The 17,251-nt window shown below is 37.5% G+C and overlaps 1 protein-coding gene across 1 annotated transcript in view; it reads right to left on the bottom strand.

Moving 5' to 3' along the window:
* Rab21 (RAB21, member RAS oncogene family) overlaps nucleotides 1-2,662 on the bottom strand; it is a 26,189-nt gene extending 23,527 nt beyond the window's left edge. The window contains exons 1-2 of the mRNA XM_010617511.1: nucleotides 2,607-2,662; nucleotides 370-504 (exon numbers count right to left, since the gene is read on the bottom strand). Coding sequence (XP_010615813.1) covers nucleotides 370-504; nucleotides 2,607-2,662 — 191 coding nt within the window. The remainder of the gene's footprint in view (nucleotides 1-369; nucleotides 505-2,606) is intronic.
* Between the last annotated feature and the right edge of the window lie 14,589 nt (nucleotides 2,663-17,251).

Below are 17,251 nucleotides of genomic sequence, written 5' to 3'. Positions count from 1 at the left end.
GGGGGCGGGGCCTCTGGGTCTTCCCGGGTGGTTGGACGAGTCGAGCGCCAGTCTGGGGCGCCGGCGGGGTGGCTTCGGGACTTGGTGGGAGCCAGGGGGTGGAGGAGCCGGCGCTGCGTGGCAAGTCCATCTCTGATAGAAAGACGTGCAAAACGTTCTCGTTTTTTGCCAAGCGAATGTTGGAAGGGTAATGACTTCGCGCTCCAGGGCTCACTGTAAGCCAAACCTGCCAAGGTGCCCTTGAATCTTGCTCATGAAATAACACACTGCAAGAAAACCTGCTAATTGTTTTTTTTTTTTCCTGAAAACTTGCGACTGGAAAGCTGGTGTGAGTTAGACAAACATTCTTTGTCATCGGAATTCTTTTACGCTACAAGTAGTGATGTAGCCACAAGCCCAGAAATACTGACAGCCTCCAGAACTCTGAAAAGATAGGCGCCTCTAGAGCCTCTTCGGGTGTGTCGGGTAGGGGACATACTGATTTCAAACTGCAGACTTCCGGAACTGAAAGAGAATAAATGTGTTTTGAGCTGCAAAGTTTGATAACTTATTACAGTAGCCGTAAGAATCAAATACAGAAAGAATTACCAATAAACTCAATGAAAAAAAAATACAGGAACATATCTGGAAAAAACAATTGTTAATCCAAGTGTTAAAGGAAATTTAGGCCAATCCTGGGGTAGATTCTGTGCTTTTGAGGGGGTGGGGGGGAGCCAGATAGCAAACTCAGGACCTTGAGCTTGTGAGGCAGGGGGCAGCACCACTGAACTAAATCCCCAGCCCTAGAATTTGTGCTTTAAGGTAAAATCAGTCTTGGAGTCAACAACGGTATGGGTGAACTTGATAGGGAATGGCTCAAAGAACTAGACTTCCCGTTCCTCTTTAGCCAAGAGCTGCAAAAACGTGAGGACTCCTCACTGAGTACATAACTCAATAGATTCCTGGCTGAAGAGGACTGAGGCATGATATGGCGCAAATTCATATAGTTCTTCTGTGTCAAAATAATCATCTACACACACGCGCGCGCACACACACGGAATTATATAGGAGAAATTAAGCTAACTGAACATGTAATACAGTGCCAAGCTGGGAAAGGTGCTATAGAAAGGTAATGTACTGTAATAGTTTCTGTAACAGGAATTATAAAGTTGAGCTATGGACCATTTTTAATGTCTATGAGTCCTACTTTCTGAATATCCCTACTTTTCTCTCCCTGCTCTGCTATTTTTGTATATTAAGACCAACTTCATAGGCTCCAGTATGACTGTCAAGAGACATCACTTGTTGAACTTTTTTTATAAAATGCCTAGGTTTGAGGGGTCAGATAATTCTTACTTTTCACTTGGGAAGGAGGAGAATTATGAATGGCTTTTGTACATTTTTTTGGTTAATTTGTTCTTCATTCTTTCACCACTGGAAAAAAATACGTATTGAGATTTTACTATGTGCTGGTCTCTATGCTACAAATATCTCTATCCTCATGGAGCTTACGATCTAATGGAAGCCATGCATAACTCAGACAATTCCAACACAATATGGTGTAGGGAACAGTTGCACAGAACATGTATTTCTGTGTAGAACTGTGGAGCCACATAGGAATAGCAGCCAACGCAGCCATTCAAGGAGAACGTAAGTCAGAACAAATGAATACTCTTCACCATCCTCAATTTTCTTAACATTTCAGCAGATTTGACTCAACTGACCACTTTCTTTCCTGACATATGTTCTCCTATTGGCCTCTAAATTATTTTGATCTTTAATTTCCTCCTACTTCTCTGCTTCCTTTACATATATTTGCTGGCCTCTTCAACCATTCTCAGCCTCTAAATGTCGGGGTCTTAAGTCTCTCCAGTAAATTCTTGACCTGAATGATTTCATCTAATCTTATACTTTAAAATATCCTCTATATGCTAACTCCTACATTTATTTCTTTAACTCCAGCTCTCTTTCCTGAGCACCAGATATATATGGGCAACTGGCTAATTAATATCTTCATTTAGGTGTCAAATAGGTATCTCAAACATGATATGCTTAAAATTCCTTTCCGGTTTCTTTACAAAAGCTGTTTCCTTCTGGTTTTCTCACCTCAAAATAGTTCTGTAGTGAGTATAGTTGCTGAACATTAAAAACCTAGCCAAAGGTGGGGGATTTAGCTCAGTGGCATTGCGCCTGCCTTGCAAGCACAAGGTCCTGAGTTCAACCCTCTATACCACAAACAACAACCGCAAAACAAAAAACAAAAAAACAAAACACCTAGCTAAGAGTGGGACATTTAGCTCAGTGGTTCCACCACCTGCCTTGCAAGTGCAAAGATCCAAGATCAATCCCCAGTACCAACAATAGCAACAATGAAAAACCTAGCCAACATCTTTTTCTCCTTATTCCCATGCACTTTCAATCCCCTACCATGTTCAGTCAATTCCACCTCCACAATAGATTTTTAATTCATCAACTCTCCATTTTCACCACCACTCTTGTCTAAGCCATGGTGAACTTCTCCCAGGGCAACTAAAATACCCTCGATTTTTGCCCTACTGCCTACTGAAAATTCTCCAAGCAGCAAGCAGAGATAGATATTTAAACCAACCAAACCTCTCACTTCTTACGATTGCTTACGGATTCCCCACGTAACCAAGGATGTTCCCCTACGCTCTACCTTCATCGCATACGAAACTCCCCTTCTACCACTGTGTGCCGGCCTGCCACGCCTCCATTCTGTTCCTTTATGAGCTTAGTTCTTCCCCATCTTTGGGATCTCGAGTGTGGTTCCTTCCCCCTGGTATGTTCTATCTTACGTATTTTTCATCGCTAATTCGGTCTCAGTGTTCCTCACTTGTTACCCTGAGTATCACTTTCTCAATAAGGCTACTCTCAGTGTACTTTCCAAAGAAATCTAACTTTCCTCACACTTTTTATCACATTCCTAATTTGTTAGATATTTTGACATCTGGTAAACTGTTGAATCTTCAGGGCCTAATATTATGCCCAGCATATGAGGTATGATTGAAATATATGGTGAACATTTAAACCTTTAAAAGAAAAGAGGACTATAGTTAAAGACACACTGCCATTAATTCCTCTCAAAACATTCACCTTTGCTATGAATACACTTATCCTGTCATTTTTGCCAATTTCTGAAGCAGTTCTGGAAGTCCTTTGTGTCTTGACAAAGTTTGAGAAAAGTACAGCAAATACAGCCAAGTGTTGTCCAGTGGAAAGGCAGGCTCCCAAAACTGTTATGGAGGCTTCTTATTCACGGTGTTCACTGGATCTGCCGCTGTGTGACTTCTGACTCTTCCCCAAAGTCAAAATGTTTTGAATCAATTCAGGACGACAAAGTGGCCACCACAGGGTACCTAAAGCCACTCGTGAAAGAGGACGTCCAGAATTGCTTCGGGAAGTGGCAAGAGTGATGGGGTCAGTGTGTTCAAAGGGAGGGGAAGTATTTTGAGGAGGAGGAGTGGTAATATGTTTTCTACTGTAATACATGAAAAATTTTAGACATTCACCATATTTTTATTACACCTTAGATAATGGTCACTGAAGTATTTCATTGCAAGAATTGAGGTAGGATCATACTTTTTTTTGATAGTTTAACCTATGGCTATTTCCCCTTAATATTTCTTTCTCCGGAGGAGGAGAGCTGAGACGGTCTTGCTGAGCAATTCAGGTTGGCCTTGAACTCATTATATAGCCAAGTTGCCTCAGCCTCTGGAGTTCTGGGATTAGAGGTTTCCACTACCATGCCTGGCTCTCCCCCTAATATTTCTGTGAGTCATAGGATTACCTATGCCTCAAAGGAGATTGTGACATTAGAACACAGTAGAATCAGATGTTAGGTTTTGGATTTTGATTTTCAAAAGTCAGAGATAACTATGTTTTAAGTTTTAAATAAAACCCACAAAACATTGATTTGATAGGCTACAACAACAGACATACTCATCGCTTGACTAATGGATATTAGTCAAGGAAAAGCATGGGAAAGTATGAGTTAAACACTGGTGAATGTTCCTGTGGCAGGTACTTTTCTCAAGCAGAGAAGATTAAGTTCCCTAGGGAGCATCTCCAATGTTTGGTGACACTGGCATTTAGTGGGAAGAGACTAGGGGTACAACTGAGGAGTCTACTATAACACAAAAGACTCCCCATGTAACAAAGAATTATTAATCCCAAAATGTCACTGAGGCCAAGCTGAGAAGCCCTGCTTCAGCATAGTTATAAGTATGCATATTTTTGCAGCTCACCCAAATTATAAATCTCCTGGATGTATTAGATTATAAAGACAAATAGGAGGGCAGAACAAGTAGTTAAGAAAACGATAAATTCAAAAGTTTAAGAAACTACCATCAACTTTGTTATCATTACCTATGTATGTCTTTCATATAGCTATTTAAGCATTTTTCGCAGCTCCATTTCTCCATGCAGAATCATCTGGTGTCCACAAAGCACTTTTTTTGTGTGTGTACCGGGGATTGAACTCAGGACCTTGTGCTTATGAGGTAGGCGGTGGAACCACTGAGTTAAATCCCCAGCTCACAAAGTACTTCTAATCCTTCACTTCAAATGAACATTGATTCATTTTAGCAATTGTTACAGTGAGTATATTCTTATTCTAATTAAGTTTCCCTGTAGGGACAAAAGGAGAATTCAAAAAAAACACTTTTATAATCAGGAAAATTTTAGTACTTAAAAGTACACTTTCTGTTTTGCTTTTCTACAAATACAAGAAGTTTGGGTCAATATAGGATGATATGCAATCATTTGGAAAAGAAAAACATGGAGTCTTATTAGGAAATACAGTGGAGGGGACAATAAGAATAACAGAAAGAAGGGAGATAGATAAATCAAGAAAAACACAATGAAAGATTCCTGGAGCTGCCAGAGTGGAGGGAGCTGAAATTCAGAGCTTTGCAGAAAAGCAGGGATTTAAATATAGTCTGATATGTTTTCCTCTGGCAGGGGTGGGGGTAGAACTGTGTCTGTCACATATATGTATCTGCATATTCTGGAAAGTAATGGTCTACTGATATGTATTAATTGACACAAAGGAAGGAATGAAGCCCATCAAATACTATACATTGGACATGAGCTTTAAGAAACGCTACTGAAGCATTTTCCATTTGCAGCACCTCATAGGAGGAACAATAGAAACAATAATAGGTATTAACTAGTGTGAGCATTTTATGACAGAATTTCTTTTTTTTTTTTTAACTAGGAAAAATTTATGGAGGGAAAGAAAGCTTCTGTCTAAGAGAGACAGAAGAGGGGCCAGGGATTTAGCTCAGTGACTTTGCCGCCTGCCTTGCAAGCACAAGGTCCTGAGTTCAATCCCCGATACCAAAAGGAAGAAGGAAACAAACAAACAAAAAAAGACAATGCGTTAAAAGAGACAGAAGGGGGACCTGAAAGCAGGTTGCCCACCCATCCCACTTTTCGGAGATATTTTATACAGCAAAGTCAGGTGGTGAGGCGGGTACAGAGTAGGACGAAACTGTAAGACCCAATGGAAAATTACAAGGTGGGCATGAGGTGGAACACAACCATGACCACCAATAAGATTACAAGTACGGTTACCCAGGTAATATTAATGGGGAAGCGAGTCATGTAGCAAGCGTACAAGGATTTTTCAGTGAGAGTGAAGGTACAGGATCCCAGTAATGAATGTAACTGTATTGTAGACCTAGATTGTACCAATAAACTCAATAAAAAAGAGTTCTAGCTATGCTATATTCCAACAGATTTAATGTTCCAGTTTTAATATTTAGGTTTTTGTTCGGTTTTGATTTTAGTTTGGTGCATGGTGCATAGGTCTACTTTTAATTTTGACATGCAGAAAGTCACTTTTTCGAGCACCACTTACTAAAGAGATTGTCTTCCGGTGAAGGTGTTTGCCTTCTTTGTCAAAGAAAAAGTGGCCGATTGTGTTTGGATTTGTTTTGGCATCTTCTAATCTTTTCCACTGATGCTCATTTCTTTTATTTTACCAGTATAGTGCTGTTTTATTATTAGCTTTCAAGTTAGAGATTGTGATGTTGCTTGCCTTGCCTTTGTTGGTTAAAATTGTATTATTTTAGGTCTCTTCTATTTGCAAATGAATTTTAGGAACACTTTGTCCAGTTCTATAAAGTATGCCATTGGTATTTTGATTGGAATTGCATTAAATCTGTATAACAATTTTAGGACTATGACCATCTTTACTTTATTGGTTCTTCCTACTCATGAACAAAGGATATCTTCCATTTATTTGACATCCTTTTTCAGAGTTCTGTAGCTTTCGATGTAAAGATTGTTTGCTTTCTTTGTAAGATTAATTCCTATTTCATTTTTAAAGCTATAATAAATGATGCTGTTTCCCTAAAAAAAAAAAAGAGTGGTGACTTAATTTCTTTTATTGGCTCAGCCATTTCACAATCTTTGTTGAGTATCAGGCACAACGGTTCTGCCTCTGTGGAGCTCATGTTCTCTTGCGGAGGCAGCAAGGGAACAATGACGTCAGGGATAGTGATTGTGGTGGATGCCAACACAGTACTATCAATCAGAAGCTAGTCCTGTACTCAGGTAACCACTCTTCTTTAGCAGCCCAGATGCCTACAGTTTTTCATTCATTTGAATCTCATCTCCCTGAGGTTGTTCCTAGCGTTCAAAAGCCAGGATTTCTTTACTTTGAAGAGTTAAAATGCTTCTCACAGGCAAACAAAACTAAGCTGTAATTATAAGAGGTGACCACCAGAGGGCAGCAATAGCTCACAGAAACTTAATAGGCGGGTCAGAGTCCATTCAAGGTTGTATAATTTATTTTATTTATTATTATTTTTTTTAATTTTTAATTTTTATTTTTGGTACTGGGATCGAACTCGGGTGCTTGCGCTTGAGAGGCAGGGGGCCGAACCACTGAGCTAAATCCCCGGCAAGGCTGTATAATTTAAATATCCTCTACAATGAAAAGGAAACCATCCTAAAGAGATATGAGGGGTGAAAGAAAATACAATTCACACGCTATTTATGCCTAAGATCACAGATACTAATAACTAAAGTGTTTCGTAAAACTATGTATGTATTTTTCTCAAAGAAAGAATTTAAATCAGATATTTGGATTCTCCTATCTTACCAGTTTCCACTAAAAATGTGTATCTCAAGAGCTACAAAAGGAAGAAAAAATGATGCCAGAAATGTTATTTGATTGTAAATAAGTATTATATTTGCACTTGTAAATTGTTTTAAACTAACCAGAGCACAAAGCCTATCTAGGTATATCAGATGAAAATGCGTGTTTTCAATGATTGACAACAGAGCTTTATATCAGCACTTTCCAAATGCTGAAAAAGGATCAATTCAGAACGTCAACAGTCTCATGAGTCAACTCTAGTCTGTTGTAGGCCCTTTTTCAGTAGTTATATGGAACTGGAAATTTTAAGGAGATTTTTCATTTAAAATAGCTATAATTTCCTTTTGTTAAGGAATCAGGAGGGCCGAGAATTTATCTCAGTGATTCCCCCTCCTGCTTCGCAAGCGGCAAGGTCCTGAGTTCAATCCCGTTAACAGAAAAAAGAAAAAAAAAAAAAAGGAAAGAAATAATGGTAGAAAGCCTCTTATAGAACCAATTTGCATTGGGCGGGGGATTTGGCCCAGTGGTTTCTCTGTCTGCCTTGCAAACACATTCATACTCGGCAAAGGTCTCAGTTAAAATCCTACCATTTGTCCATACTACCTCCTAAATACTTTGTAGTCTTTGAGTAATTATTCACCAGTATGAAAGCTAGGAGCTCTGTCTACACTAGCGCAGATCTGTCTTGTTCATCATTTTGTCCTCTGTTCAGAAGACAATCGGAACACGGCAGAAGCAAAACAACCACATTTTCCAAAAACCAACTTGCTTATGACTCTATTATGTATATATCTCTATTTGTTTTCTCCTTTAAATTTTTTTATTAGTATGTTTGCAATACATAATGATTAAGTTCATTGGGAGAAATCGGCGCATGTGTACAACACATCTCAACCCTTTAGTCTTTCACCTCCACCCGTTTTTCTTGCAGCATCAGATTCATTCATTTTTTTTATCAAGTTAATCATCATAAACACAGATTAACAGACTAACAGAGTAAAAGACAAATAAAACACATAAGACAACTATACTAAATCAAGATACACTTTTAGATACACAGGCCATGATGGATTACAATAACATTTTTCCTACTGTCTTTTATTTTGCATTTTTATTGATATACTGGCTTTCTCATGTAATAAAAATCATGCAATACTTAAGCCTGTGTATCTGATTTACTTCACTTAATGTTATGGTCTCAAGGTACCCAAATTTTCCTACAACTGACTCAACTTGATCCTTCTTTATGGCAGAGTAATGCTCCACTGTGTATAAATACCACATTTTCTTTATGCATTTGTTGATGGGCATATAGGCTACTTCTAAGATTTAGCTATCGATACGGGGATTCATGTGTCACTGTAGTAGTATGTCTGTCTTTAAACCTTCAGGGAAAGGGAACAGCTGGGTCCAATGGAACTTCTAGTTTTAGCTTTAGGGTGTTTTTATTTTTAGGTTTTTTTTTTTTGCAATACTGGGGGTCCAGCTGAAGACCTTGTGCTGATGAGGCAGGCTTAGCACCCCTAAGCTAAATAAATCCCTGGCCCCTTTATTTTTAGATTTTTGATCAATCCATACTAATTTCCATAGCAGTTGTACCAATTTACACTTCCATCCACAATGAAGAGGTTGCTATTTTCCTGCAGTCTCTCTAACATTTTGTCATTGTCTGATTTTCTTTTTTTTTTTGGTGCTGGGGATTGAACTTGGGTCCTTGAGCTTGTGAGGCAGGAGGCAGAACCACTGAGCTAAATCCCAAGTCCCTATTGTTTGATTTCTTGATGATGGTCATTCTTTCCAGAGTGACTTGGGATCACTGTGTTGTTTTAATTGCATTTCTCAAATGGTCAGGAATGCTGAACATTTTTTCAATTATTGGCCATTTGTATTTCTTCATCTGAGAAGCGTCTATCATTTCAGATGCTTATTTATTGATTTGATCTTTAAACTGGGAGTCTAATTTTTGAGCTCTTTGTATATTAGATATTATTTCTTTGAGGCATAATTGGCAAATTTTTTCCTATTTCATAGATGTCTCTTCACTCTGTTGGTGGTTTCCTTTGCAGTGCAGATGCTTTTTAATTTGATGTGATACCATTTGTTGATTCTCGCTATTATTTCTTGTGTAACTGATGTTCTGTTCCAGAAGCCCATGACCACCTATATCTTCAAGAGTTTTACCTATTTTGACTTCCATTAGATTAAGAGCTTCTGTTTCAATAATCAGATCTTTGATCCATTTTGGTTTTAGTTCAGTGCATTATGAGAGATACGGTCTAGGTTCAGTCTTTTGGATGTGGATATCTAGTGTTCTCATCACCAAAAAGACACTAGCAAAAGTATGTGACCCCATTCTCAAAAAAATAAGGTAGCTTAGTGTGCCTGGAGTTGGTTATGTGTGCTCTATTCTTTTCCATGGATCCACAAGTCTGTTATATTGCCAATATCATGTTGTTTTTAATGACTTTAGCTTTGTAGAGTCTGGGATTGTGATGCTCCTGCCTTGCTTTTGTTGATCTGAGATGCTTTTGCTATTCTGGGTTTGTTCTAGTTCCACTGAATGTAAGGATAGTTTTATCTAGTTCTGTGAAGATTGCTATTGTGATCCTGATTTGGATTGAGTTAAATCTGTATAATTGTTTTAGAAATATGGTTATTTTGACCATAATTATTTCTGCCTATCTAGGAACAGAGAATATCTTTCCATTTTCTGATGTGGTATTTGAGCTCATTTTTCAGAGTACTGTAGTTGTCACTGTACAGATCTTTCAATTCCTTGTTTAAGTTCATTTGTATTTCATTTCTTGATGCTCTTGTGAAAGAAATTATTTCCCTAATTTCTCCCTCAATGAGTCTTTTGGTGTACATGAATGTAATTGATTTTAGAGTGTTGCATCCTATAGTTCTAAATTTGATTTTTAATTCTAGGAGGTTTTTGGTGGATTTTGGGGGCATCTTCTGTGTAAAGGATCACGTCATCCTCAAATGATAATTTGACTTCTTCCTTTCCTGTCCGTAACCCTTTTATTTTTCCTCTTGTTTAATAGCTCTGGCTAATGTTTCCAGAACTATATTGAACAGGAGGACATCCTTGTCTTGTTCCTGATTTTAGAGGGAAAGTTGTCAACTTCTCTGCATTTAATAAGATATTGGTCATAACTGGCCTTTATCATATTGAAATAAAGACCTTCTGTTTCTATTTCCTTCAAATTTTTGGTCATAAATATGAAGAAATCCTTGTTCTCCCCATGTATGCCTGCTCTGTGACTTGCTTCCCCTTTGGACCCCCATTAAATCAATATTACCTAAGTGATTATACTTGTTGTAATGTTGTTGGCTGATCATACTTTTGTCTTACCTCATGATTTTCCATTGGATTAATGTTATCTAAGGGACAATACTTGTAATAGTCACTTACTAGTTGACTACAGTTTTGTCCCATCTTATACTTACCTCACCTGTGGCTTTGCTCAATAAAACACCTTTGAGAAGCCTACTTTTCAGTCCTCCTTCTGTCTCTTTTAGACAGAAGGTATCTTTTTCTCAATAATTTTTTCCGACTTAGTTTCTGTTGTTCCTAGAATTCATCTTCAATTTTAGAGAACACAAACTCAGCATTACAGATAGCTAGCAGGTTGGGAGTTAAAATATTTTCTTTACACAATTTGGATTATTTGGAGGTCCTATTTCATATGCACTATATCAAATAGATGTTAGATTTTGTCAAATGCTTTTTTTGCATTTATTAAGATGATCATGTGGTTTTTGTCCTTCCTTGTGTTTACTGATTTGCATATGCCAAACCAACCCTACATCCCTACAATGAATTCCACTTAGTCATGATGTTTGTTTGTTTTGGTTTGGTTTTTTGAGACAGGGTCTTACTGTGTAGTTGAGACTGACCTGGAACTCATTATATAGCCCTGGCTGATCTCGAACTCACAGTGATCCTCCTGCCTCAGCCTCGTGAGTGCTGGTATTACAGGTGTGTGCCACCACACCTGGCTTCATGTCTGATCTTTTTGATGATTTGTTGCATTCTGTTTGCCAGTATCTTATGGAGGATTTTTGCATCTATGTTCATTAAAGAGATTGGCCTGTACTTCTCTCTTTTGATGGGGTCCTTTTCTGGTTTTGGAAACAGGTAATACTTCCTTCTAGGAATAACTGTGGGAGTATTACTTCCCTTTAAATTTTATTAAAGAGTTAGAGGAATATTGGCATTAGAGCTTCTCTAAAGCTCCAGTAGAATTCAGCAATGAATCAATTGAGACCCTGGCTTTTCTTAGTTGGCATTTCTTTTATTACATCTTCAATTTCATTGGCTGATAATGAATTATTCAGGATTTTTATATTTTCTTGGTTCAGATTTGGTAGTTTATGTATATCTAGGAATTTATCAATTTCTTCTGAATTTTGTCTTTTTTTCTCATTAAGTTTATTGGTACAATTTAGGTATACAGCACAGTTACATTCTTCATTGGGATCTTGTACCTTTACATGAGAGATCTTGGTTCTCATTTTTTCCCCTTATCCCTGCCCTCCCTCACCCCTCCTCCCTTCCCTATTTACAAACACTTTATTTCCATTTTTTCATTTTTCTCACTTTTTTCCTTTTCTCTTATTATCTTTCCCCTGCCCTTCCCATTTCCCCTACACCTTTACATAGGATCCTAATGATATAATTGACAAAGTGAATTTTGTCTTTTATTTAAATATGGGTTCTCAAAGCAGTTACCAATGATTTTCTGGATTTTGGTGGCATCTGTTGTGATTTCTCCTTTTTCATTTCTTATTGTATGAATTTGGGTTTTTTATTTCTTTGTTTTGGTAAGATTGGCTAAGGGTTTGTCTATTTTATTTATTCTTTCAAAGAACCAACTCTGATTCATAGTATTTTAGAAAATCTCAATTTCATTCATTTCTGCTCTGATCTTAATTTCATTCCTTGCACTAGCTTTGAGTTTGCATTCTTTTTGTTTTTCTAGGAACTTCAGATACATCAATAAGTTATTTATTTGAACTTACTCTGTTTTCCTTCTATGAGAATTCATTGCTATAAACTTCGCTTTTGGGACTGCTCTGATTGTGTTCCATGAGTTTCAGTTGTCATACTGGCTTTATTGTTTGATTAGACAGTAGAAATTAGTAGTCTAATTTCTTCCTTAATTTAATTGCTCTGATTGTGTTCCATGAGTTTCAGTTGTCATACTGGCTTTATTGTTTGATTAGACAGTAGGAACTGTCTAATTTCTTCCTTAATTTAACCTGTGACCATTGGTTATTCAAGAGTATTGTTTAATTTCCATGTGCTTGAATAGTGTTTGAGGTTTCTTTTGCTATTAATTTCTAGTTTCACTGCACTATGATCTAATAATACGGATGGGAAAGTTTCAATTATTTTATATTAAGGATGTTCTATGGGGTAGTATTTGTTCTATTTTGGAGAAAGTCCCATATGCTGGTGAGAAGAATGTGTCTTCTGCTGTTGTTGGATGAAATAATCAGTAGATACCTAATAAATGATGTTAGGTACACCAGTATGTAGTGCATAAATGTTTATAGCTGTTTTTTCTTCCTGTTGAATTGTTCCCTTAACCAATATGTAAAGAAGTGCCCTTTATCATCTTGTCTGATTACTTTTTGCTTGAAATCCACTTTGTCTGAATTTAAGATAGTTACTCCTGCCTTTTACTGGGTTCCTGTTAGGGTTTGAAGAAATGAAAAAAAGAAAGAGAGAGAAAAGTTAAAAGGGAGAAGAAAAATATAAAGAAAAAAAAGGATTAAGAAGAGATGTGAAGCAAGGAAGAACAAAGGAAAAATCCCCAAGATCCAACAAACTGGTGTAGAAGAGGATAAGAAAGAAAAAAAAAGAGAGAGTTAAAACAACGCCCCCAACAATGCACACACTCAGAAAAAAACAAAAACTACAACAAACAAAAAAAATTTCTTTGTGGAAAAATCCCCAAGATCCAACAAACTGGTGTAGAAGAGGATAAGAAAGAAAAAAAAAGAGAGTTAAAACAACGCCCCCAACAATGCACACACTCAGAAAAAAACAAAAGCTACAACAAACAAAAAATAAATTTCTTTGTGATTTTGAACGTGTTGTTTTCTTCTGGGGGCTACAATTTTGGGATAGTGTCCAAGAAAAGACATATCCCCGCTCACGCTGGCAGATAAAGAAAGAAGTCGACCCAGATCCATGCAGGACGCCGGCATCAGCAGGCAGCAGGATTAAGGTGAGGGCACCAATGCTGTGTCTTCAAATCCGGAGCAACTCATGCTGAACCTGGCCTCTGGCCATGGGGGTGGGGCCTGGGTCTTTTAGACCCTCAGGGGGTCTTTTTTGAACCTGATCGTAGCTCCCTGAACAAAGGTGTTTCTCACCCAGTCACTGTGGCAAATATAATTTTGGGAATCCTGAAGCGAAGCTGTCCCTTGGCTGCTCTGATCCCAGGTTCAAACAACCAACCCTTCCCTGGAAAGGCGTCTAACCAAGCACTCTCTTCAGGGATATGGCAGACTGGAGTCACTCACCAGCTGCTGCCTGTGGAAGGGCTCAAGTGGGAGCAGAGTCCTGAGCTCCCTCTTCAGCTCACAGCACCCGCTGCTCTGTGCCACGCTGTTTTCCCCCCACCCCCCAAGCCTTCTGGAGTCTCCAGCTTTTTTTTACTTTGTAGAGTTGGTTTCCCTTTCCCAGGAGCCGGGGTGAAAGTGCAGACCCTCCCTTCCCTCTCTGTGTGGCATCCTGTCTCTTCAACTTCTCTGTATGTTTAATTTTCCTGTCAGATACTTCCGGTTTCCTGGAGTTTGGCTTCTTTCTTTTTTGTTTTTTGTTTATATTTTTCCTTCCCTAATTTGTTACTTTCTAGTGTCTGGATTCTGAATCTCAGTGAAGCTGAGTTGTTGCTTACCACTCTGCTATTTTCCTAAAAGGAGCCTTGGAGGCTTTCCATTTTGTTTGGTGTGGTTGTTTCGCTTTTTTTTCTTAAACATAATGTTTGCTTAGTTTTGGTGTTAGAGTAGTACTTAGATTATAAAATGTGTTGTAACCACTGTGTTCTCTCTTTCTCAGTGATCTATTCACTCTGCAGAGTGGTCTTCTTTTCCTACCTTTCATAAATGTAAAACCTTGCTACCTTAAAAAAATAAAATGAGTTGAAAGAGGTTCCCATTTCTTTAATGTTCTGAAAGACTGGGTAGGATTAGTATTATTTCTTGCTTTAAATATTTGATATAGACAGGTGTGGTAGCATATTCCTATAATCCCAGCACTGCTAAGGCTGAGGCAGGAGGATTGCTATAAATTCTAGGCCAGCCTGGGGTACATAAAGAGTTCAAAAAAATTTTTTTTGATAAAATTGTATTAGTGCAGCAACTTGGGCCTTAAATTTGTTTTGCCGAAACTTCACAAATTCATTTTAAAAATTTTCTATAAGGATATTCAGATTTCCTTTTTGAGTCGCTTGTAATTAGTGTGTTTAGAATAATTGTTCTATTCCACGCAAGCTTACATTCACGTAAAATCTTCTTTCTTTCTTTTTTGATTCATAAGATCTGCTGTGCCAGGCTTTGCTACACATCTGTAGTCCCAGCTACTAAGGAAACTGAGGGAAAGTCACAAGTTCAAGGCCAGCCTGTGAAACTTAATGGAGAGTGGCTCAAAATAAAATTTTTAGAAAGGGCTTGAACTATAGCTCAGTAGCATAGTACTTGCCTAGCAAGGACTTTTGATTCAATCACTGATACTGAAAAAAAACAAAAAAAAACAAAAACAAAAAAACAACTTACTGTGATCTCTCATATATTTTGAGTTTTATTTCTTCTCTTTTATGCTTGATAGCTTTGTAAATTATTTTTACTATTTTCAAAGAAATTTAGGTTTTTTAAAAATTTTAGGTTTGCTAAATTTCTCTGTTTTGCTTTAAATAATTATGTTTTGAAAAAGATTAAAATGTGATAGGGGATTTAACATTAATTCATATAGTTCTCATTCCCGGTTCTCTCCGTTCCTTTTACATTTTCATAATAGTCCCACATTTTCATAATTTTTCCTCTATCTGAATATTTCTTGACAGTAAAGTTCTGCTTGAAAAAGTTGTAATGCGTTATATTAGCTTTTGTTGATCTGAAAAAGTTATTATGGCTTCGTTTTTTTTTTATGACTTCATTTTTGAAAGACATTTTCCCATGGTAGAGAATTTTAAATGGATTGACGTTTTTTTTCACTTTAAAGATGCTCCATTGTTTTCTGGTCTCCATAGTGTCTCATGAGCAAAGTGTCTCCCCACCTTTCTGTTAGTCTTCATCTCTCTAGCTGGTTTCTCTTTTCCATTTATTTTCAACAATTTGAGCCTGACATCGTTTTAAGTTGTTTTCTATGTGCTGCCTCTACTCTGGTTTTGAGTTTCTTGGGTCACTGGATTAGTTGGTTTTCTAATCACCTCTAGAAAATGCTTAATCAGTTTTCAAACTCTTTTTCTTCTCTATGTCTTTCTGGGATTACATTTAAATATATATTATACCACTTGATATTTTCCCATGTCTCATTTCATTTATATGTGGTGCTTTTTTTTTCTTCTGTAAGCTTTACTATGGCTAGTTTTTATTGCTGTGCCTTCAATAAATAAAGGATTTTATTTCTATAAAATCCATTAACATCTTTTGGTATCTTCCATTTTTCTCCTCTCCATGTTCTTATTTTCTGTTAATTCCATGAACATATGTTTTTAAATGTATAATAGCTCTTTTAATGATTTGGCCTGCCAGTTCCATCCTCTGTTATTTCTCATCTTATTTCTATTGACTGACTTTTCTCCTAATATGGATCAAAATTTTGGCATTTTTTCATACTTAGTAACTGTTATTAGATCCTGGGTATTATGCATTTTACGTTGTGGAGTATTGAATTTTGTTGTATCATTTTTATTGAGTTTTGTTGTGATAGTTAAATATTCCCGAGAATCAGCTTGATCTATTTAAGGCTTGTCATAAGGCTTTAAAGAAGACTCCTTGGGGCTATTCATCTTTGTCTCTTCTGAGGGATGTACAAAATGTCCCCCGTTTAATGAGCTCCCTCTATTCTGACTGTGGGGACACAAACTGTGCCCTGTATGAATGCCAATATGTCTACTTCTTCCTATGGGCTGTGTTCAAGATTCCTCTCATGTGCAAATCAGTACTGACTCAAATATTTGAAAAGCCCCCTCTACAGTTCTGCAAAAGTCTTTCTCTATATAGTGCCCTACTCTCCAGTTCTGTGTTAACCATTTCTAGCAGCTTCAAAATCCTTGAACTCTGATTTCTGCCTCCATAACTTTTTTTTATAATGTTCCTTTCCTTTGTTTAGTTTGCAGTTCTGTAGATCAAAGCCAGTGATTCATGCATTCTAGGAAAGCACTCCAGCACAAGCTACAGACCAGCCCTGGTTTGTAAAAAAAAAAGCTGAAAAGCTTTTGTTTGTTTTTTGGTACTGAGGATGGAACTTGGGACCTTGTGCTTGTGAGGCAGGCAGCAGAACAACTGAGCTAAATTCCTAGCCTTTAAAAGCTTTTTTTTTTTTTTTAATACTATCCCTTTAAGAGTGTTGCACTGAACTTTGTTCTGCAGATTAACTTTTGAATCAACTTCATCTCTTCATCTGTGGCCTGAGCTGGCAAAGCAGTACAGGGACACTGAAGGAGGGTGTCATGACCCCTCATTCCCAGAATCATCAATCTGATGTCTCTTCTTATAAGGCACCGACCTTATCAGATATTGCACCTTTCAACCTAAATTAACTCCTCATTGGCCCTAACTCCAAATACAGTCATATTGGGGTTTTGCAGCTTCAACATATGAATTTTGAGAAGTAATTCAGACCATAGCATACTGTCACCCACCTCTAAAGTTCATGTCCCTATAGCTTAAAAAATACATTCATTCTATTCTAACAGCCCCTAAGGTCTTAACTCATTCCAACATGAATCCTAAAGCATAAAGTCCAAGGGTCCATTTAGATATATGAATCAGATTGTATGAATCCTCAGATAAAACATATCCTGTTGACCTGTGAAAATAGATAAGTTGTTTACAAAATACAGTGGTGGGACAGACACAGAATAGACTAGTGGTGGTGAACCTATGGCACGTGTCACGGCAGGC

Source organism: Fukomys damarensis, unplaced genomic scaffold (genome assembly GCF_012274545.1).
Source record: "Fukomys damarensis isolate Sample0158 unplaced genomic scaffold, DMR_v1.0_HiC HiC_scaffold_15, whole genome shotgun sequence".
NCBI classification, from domain to species: Eukaryota; Metazoa; Chordata; class Mammalia; order Rodentia; family Bathyergidae; genus Fukomys; species Fukomys damarensis.
This window is presented reverse-complemented; position numbering and strand designations above follow the sequence as displayed.